The sequence below is a fragment of the Aristolochia californica genome, unplaced genomic scaffold, assembly GCF_029961685.1.
Source record: "Aristolochia californica isolate CCGP_79_NKW_82.1479 unplaced genomic scaffold, dmAriCali1.0.hap1 SCAF_10, whole genome shotgun sequence".
Lineage (NCBI taxonomy): Eukaryota > Viridiplantae > Streptophyta > Magnoliopsida > Piperales > Aristolochiaceae > Aristolochia > Aristolochia californica.
This window is the reverse complement of record NW_027181771.1, coordinates 30969694-30976380: the sequence shown is the minus strand read 5'-3', so window position 1 is coordinate 30976380 and position 6687 is coordinate 30969694. Positions and strand designations below refer to the sequence as shown.

At 42.6% G+C, this 6687-nt stretch overlaps 1 protein-coding gene across 1 annotated transcript; it reads right to left on the bottom strand.

The window, feature by feature from the left end:
• LOC137942426 (putative serine/threonine-protein kinase-like protein CCR3) lies at nucleotides 1–2896 on the bottom strand. Its single transcript, XM_068788063.1, has one exon. The coding sequence runs from the start codon at nucleotides 2581–2583 to the stop codon at nucleotides 244–246; it is 2340 nt and encodes a 779-aa protein (XP_068644164.1). The 5' UTR covers nucleotides 2584–2896; the 3' UTR covers nucleotides 1–243.
• Between the last annotated feature and the right edge of the window lie 3791 nt (nucleotides 2897–6687).

Genomic DNA, 6687 nt, shown 5'->3' with positions numbered 1-6687 from the left:
ATGCTTTGTTAGTGTTTACTAAAATCAAGGGCCACAATCACCCAAACATTAAATTACACTCACAAAATGTAATGAAAGATGCAATGAGAAGAACAAAAGAAGTGTTCACTGTTCAGTGTTAGTCACTAACTTTCCTAATCTATGTTAGCAGATCCAATCACCCGACTTTGCATGGCCCAAAAATCACTGCATTTACAGTTAGCAAGAGAGCTCTGAATCATTATTTTTCTCGTTATGACTCGGTTAATCGGAGGCAAGAGAGAATTTGGAGCTGGAGATGCTTCCATGGCTGTCTTCACACAGTGTAAGTGCTCTCTCAAGGTTGGCCACTACATCCCCCATGGTGGGTCTGTCTTTCCCTTCCAAATTAACACAATGCATTGCTGTGTAAGCCACAAGCTCCACCGCCTCCGACTCGTTCAGCTCCGGCAGCTTCACTCTTGGGTCCAACACTGCTGTTAGTTCCCCTGCTACAATCCTTGGCACTACATAATCCACCACGCTTATTGGCCCTGCCTCACCCTCCTCCTTGAAGATTGCTCTCCGGCCTGTTAAGACCTCCAATAGCACCACTCCTAGCCCATACACATCGCTCTTGGTAGTCAAGTGGTGGAGACCGTAGTACTCCGGATCCATGTATCCTACTGTGCCGGCTGCCTTCATCGACAAATGCTCGTCGGACTCTGGCCCCATCAAGGAGAGCCCAAAATCTGAAACTCTGGCAGTCCAATTTGCATCAAGCAGGATGTTTGAAGACTTGATATCCCTATGGATTATTGGAGGAACAGCATAGCTGTGGAGGTATTCAATCCCTCTGGCAGCATCCAGTACTATCTTGATTCTCATCTTCCACGAATTTAATAAACTGGTTTGCCCACTCTCAGAGTTGGTCTTACGATGCAAATGATCATAGAGAGCTCCATTCTTCATGTATTCATAAACAAGAAGCCTCTCATCGTTCTCCTCGCAGAACCCAACCAGTCCCACGAGGTGTTTGTGATGGAGTCGAGAAAGAAATGACAACTCTGATTGAAATGCGTATTCCTTTTCTTGGAACTTCTTCATCTTCGTGCCTGTCTCACCTCTCTTAATAGCAACTTCCCGCCCATCGGCTAGCTTCCCTTTGTAGACCGTCCCAAAGCTTCCAGCCCCAATCTTGTTCTCGAGAGAGAAATTGTTTGTTGCTACAGCTAACTCTGCTAATGTGAACTCTTCAGCTCTATCAGTGTGCTTTGATGAGGTTCCACTCCTTTGCCGTCTCATCGCTCGGGAACTCTGGCGCCTAATGGTGATTGATCTCGATATTGGGCTGAAAGAGTTTGACCGCGGCAGAGCTGCCGCAGCAGGTGTGATGGTAGGTTGAACGGAGTTGTGAATTTTCTTTTGTCCACAGCAAATTCCTGTCCAAATGCAGTAAATGATGGTCCCAATACCTGAAAGAGCTCCAACTGACCCGATAATGGCGAAAGCCAGAAGACCCCTGTTTAACCGGTTTCTCGAACGTGATGACGTTGGGGGTGACAACGGTGGAGGTGGGGGCGACGGCTCTAATGCCGGCGGTGGGGCAGGTATTGAACTGGCTTCACACCTACAAATCCGACCGGAGCCCGAACAGAGATTCTCCGAATCAGGATACACTTCACAGCTGCCACAAGAAGCTTGCGTACAAGGGCCTGGAATGATCTTCCCTGCCGAAATAACCACTATCGAGCTCGAAAAATTCGACCCCCAACACAAAATTGAAGACAAATTGACTCTGGATAATCCGCAAGTAGAATCAAACCCAGAAACAATGGTTTCCAATTGGGTATCATTCGTGGGATCGCTCGTGCTTCCCCCTCCTCCCCAGCAAACCAGTGTACCATTTGTTCGAGTAGCACAGCTCCGATTTGTCTCCAACGCCAAACTTGAAAACTCACCTGAAGGCGAATTCAGCTGCCCAGAAGTATTATTACCTTTACAAATCAAAGACCCAGAAACATCAACACCGCAAACATGAGAATCCCCAGCGACAAGAGTGGACATAGAAAAGTTCCCAAAGTCTGCCTGCAGCTGCGCGGCAATCTGGCTACTTCCCCAGCAAGCAACCCGACTGTCATTTGCCAAAATTCCGCAAGAAAACAACCTCCCACTCGTAACGGACCTGAGCACGAGAGGGTCAACCCGCCGAAACGCCTCTCCCCCTCTCCAACACTTCAGAATCCCCGTCGCGTTCTCCACCGCGCAGACCTGATCATCTCCGACACTGAGGCTCGTCAGGGGCGCAGGGCCATCATAGATCAGTTTCCATCGAAAAATGGAGTCCCAACAAACGAGTAAAACTCCACCAGACACCAGCCCACACATCGAGTTCCGTCCTCCAGCAATGGACTCAAATGACATGTTAGGCGCGAGGGGGGAGATAACCCCTCCTCGCACGCACGAGACAGACTGAGGAGCTTTCCCGGCAAGGATGCCGCAGACGACGCCGGTGCCAGAGACGACGGCTAGAGTGGAACCGGAGCCGAGGCCATCGCCGACGGCGAGGAAGGAGAAAACGACGGCCACGGCAAGGAAGAGGACGAGGGGGGCGGGGGAGGTCATCTGGGTCTTGGTGGTGCGGCGTGGGGAACCTTCATCGGGGACGAGGGCGTGGGGGAAGAAGGAGGGGAACGCGTGGCTGACTGGCTTGAGAGGACTTTTATTTGGTAATAGACAAATGCGGGAACGTAAGGGGACTGGGTTCGTGGAAGGGGAAGGCAGAAATCCAGAAACTGAAAAGGAAGAACGTGATTTTATTGAAAGATTATGAAAGCTAAAGTGGTCAAATTTTATGGTCTCAGAATTAACGAGGGACACGGGAAGCAAGAATTCGTCAGCGGCGGCCGGGCGGAAGGCAAACTCAGTTACGATAAAACACCCTCTCGGGCTCTTTTATATTTTGGAGTTTTGTGATGAGCCGAAGACCCTCTGGTCCGCAGACTTGACTTATATGTAAGATGCACATAAGAGAACCACAAAAGTCCTAACAGAGTGAACACTAAATGACTTAAAGATCTCTGATGGGCCTCTCACGTAACAGAGGAGCACGGCATATACGAGGTAGTTTCCTTTTTCCGGTCAACACACTGGAAATTGGAAAATTTATCTGCCACGGAGTCGCGAATCGTCAACTTCGAGGAAGTAGTCCCCAGTCCTCTGCGGGCGTTTCCAGAGTCCAAATCATCCAATTAATCACCTCGGCTTTCGTCACTTCATAAATAACGCACTTGAGAAGTCGTGATTCAGAATCCGCGAGCCCCTAATCTCAACAGTTCATCTCAGCTCGTTTGCGGCGGCGGGAGAGAGGACAGATGGAGACTCTGGAAAAAAATCAAACAAAGGAGTAAAGAGAAGCTTGTTGTTTCTTCAAAATAATAAGAATTGACTGTGAAACGTGAAAAATGAAGTCTTCAGAAAGACAGAAATCTGAATAGTTTAGAAATGGACGGTGGCAGGGCAGCTGTGAATGCCGGAAAAAGAAGCTACCTGATACCCAACAGAGCATTATCAGGTCGGAATCCGATCGTAAATGACACAAAATGGGTCCCAACGCGTTTAAGGATGCCCGTATTTTACCATCGATGCATACCTTCGGCCGAACCCTCCCCCATCTCTGATTTACGCCGATTTTACGGAAAAAAAAAACTCTGGCCTTCTCCATGTTTCATTTTGTTATCATAAAAGAGTTTTTTTAAGAGACACCCATTCTCTTGTTTAATCAGAAAAGCGACTTCCTGGTGGGATTTTAATTGTCTTATACCTAGAATTAGTTGAACAGCTGGTGGTAGATGCCGCTGTTCTCATTAAGAAGCTGCTGGTTAAAGCTTTGAAACAAGTCTGAAGGGGCAGTAAGACATCTGAACAAAATGTATTTCGATCGATTGCCAGAAACCGTTTATTTGGAGGGTATTTACCTACCTGTTCATGCTCATAAACACCACCTCTTTAGTCAAAAAAGCTTCCTTTTTGCTCCAACGTTTTCAATTCGATTTGGGTTGTTTCGCCTTTCTACGCTTTCTTTTATAGATTTTTAAAGATTGTAAGACAAATGGTTTGTCCAAGTCGTGAAAACAATTCAACAATGCGCGGGATCAAATTCTTTAATTTAAACTGCCATCGTACGCATTGTCAACTGCGTTCAGAACTCAAAAGTTTCAACAAATTCTTTAACTATTTCCGTTGTCAAAATTTAGAACCTTCACTCCCCATCAGAAAGCTCCAGCTTCAACAATGTTGGTCCTCTCTATTCACTCACGACGGCCTTAAATGCAGCTCTCTCTCTCTCTCTCTCTCTCTCTCCTCCATATTTTCCCCTTCCATCTCCAAGTGTTTACGATCATTCAATTCCATTTGTCTGTCTCAGACGAATAATTAAATCTAATTTCCTCTCAATGCTGAGATGCTGCTTAAGAAACACTGAAACACAACAACCTGCAGGGATATCATAGAAAGCGGATTACAATGAAAGGAGGAAGAAGTGTGATTGGTGCTTAAATGATATTTGGAAGACTAATGGTACATTAGTGGAAGAGTTAGTAGGATTTTTTAAAACTTATTTATGTGGGTCTATTCCTAATAACACTCACTCCCCTTTTATGTCTAGAGAATGGGTTTAAAAACTAAGGTTAATAAGGTAGATGATCTCCTCTAGTACCAATATAAAGTTGGGTTAAATTTCATCTAAAAAATTGACTAGATGAGGTCGAAGTCATTTCTTAATCAACTGGACCCTTCTAGGTAGGATTATTTCCACTAAGATCACACCTACTTAAGAGGAAAAGTCGACTACTTTTTAGTCACTTTCAAACATCTACCATGTAATTTGTTGTGTTTGTTAATCCTAGATTAACTTTATTGAAAATTTTTCTATTAGAAAAGATATTCTCTTCGATCAATTTTCTTGTGTTTATACATTCTCGGTTTAATTTCTCATTGTTTTCTTCTGATGCACTCAATTTCCTATTTCCCTTCAACTTTTATGGGATAATAACCCTTAAAATCGATAGAAATACAAAAACAACAGCAATAATAATAACAACAACAACAACAACAACAAAAGTTATAGTCTAAACGCAAAGTTTTCACCATTTCTCTCCTAAAAAAATTATATTTACTAGTTTCTTGCTATTATTATTATAGGCATAAAAATTAATCATAAAAATTAAAACCTTGATGGACGGTCTAGATCATCTACATTGATCAATAGTTAAGAGTGAAAGGATTTGATTATCAGTTGGTCAATGGTACAAGTCAAAGATCAAGATCTCTACTAATGGTCAAAGTCATTTCACCCGATGAGTTAAAGCATAGAGGTTTTGTAAAATAGTCCATCAATTGTCAAAATCGGAGTTTCAGTCAAAATCAGATCTATTGTTGGCATCATAGCATAATCAACGATCTAGTGTCGAGGCAGAATATAGGGCCATGACACATGCAATAAGTGGGCTTCTATAGATTAAATCCTACCTGGCAGAGTTGGGATTTAATAAAAGTAGTTATATGGAACTCTATTGTGATAATCAAGTTGCAATTTACATTGCCTCCAATCCAATTTTTTATAAAAGAACAAAGCACATTGAAGTTGTCTGTCACTTTGTTAGAGAGAAAGTGCAAGTAGGTACTATATGGCTCAAACATGTCACATCTCAAAGGCAAGTAGTTTATCTACTCACAAAACTAGTTAACTCAAAGGTTCTCTCCGTTGTATGGAATCTACGATGTTTTCTCACCACCAGCTTGAGGGGGAGTGTTAGAAGATATGTGTAAGAATAGGTGGCATTGATATAATAAGTCTACGATTTTGTGTCTTTTGTTCCCACTAATTAGGATAAAGGGTATTGATATAATTACTACAATTTGCACATATAAATAAAGTTTAAGAGGGAGGATTAGGCATTCAATGCTCACAACCCTAATCATCCTCTCTTCTCAACGTTTTCTCTCCTCTCTTTTTTTATCCCAATCTTCGGCTTCTCTTCTCTCCTTCTCATTTTCTCTTCTTCTCCTTCATCCTTCCTTCTTTCACTACTTTAACTCGAAGACATTAACACCATAGAATCCTGAAAATAACAATTACAAAGTTACATTTATTGGTTTGTATTGTACATCTATATTTTCAAATTAGAGAGATTATTTACATCAACAAGGGCTTTTGACAATTTCGGTTTTGGAAATTATCATCCATTAATCTTCTGACAAAGATAGGCCTCATTTCAGTCATCTAACTATTCATGGTTTGAAAGTGGAAAAATCCATTTGATGCGAAACATGCAAAACGCCATCTTAGCCATCTGATCATAATCAACGCCTATCTCAACCGTCCGATCAATGGCTATTCTTGCTAAGATAGTCGTTCAGGCATGTTTCATGCTAAATGGTTTTTAATATTGGATCAATAATACTTCAACCCATACACATATAAGAAGAGAAAAAATGTCACATCCCTACTGCCGCAAATTCCCCGGTACATGAATGTCTTATCTTGCGTAATTGAACAGGATTAGTGGCCGTCATTGCTTAACTTTCGGTGACAGACAATATACTGTTTTTTTTTTTTTTTTTCAGTTTTGCCATGAAATAGAAGTAAAGCATTTGAGGCTCGAGACAGGTAATGAAAATGATCTCTTCCACCGGTGCCTTCACTGTAGATTTTAGAGTAGAAAAAGT

Coding starts and splice junctions, on each gene's coding strand:
- LOC137942426 (XM_068788063.1), bottom strand. CDS start 2,583: ATGACCTCCCCCGCCCCCCTCGTCCTCTTCCTTGCCGTGGCCGTCGTT.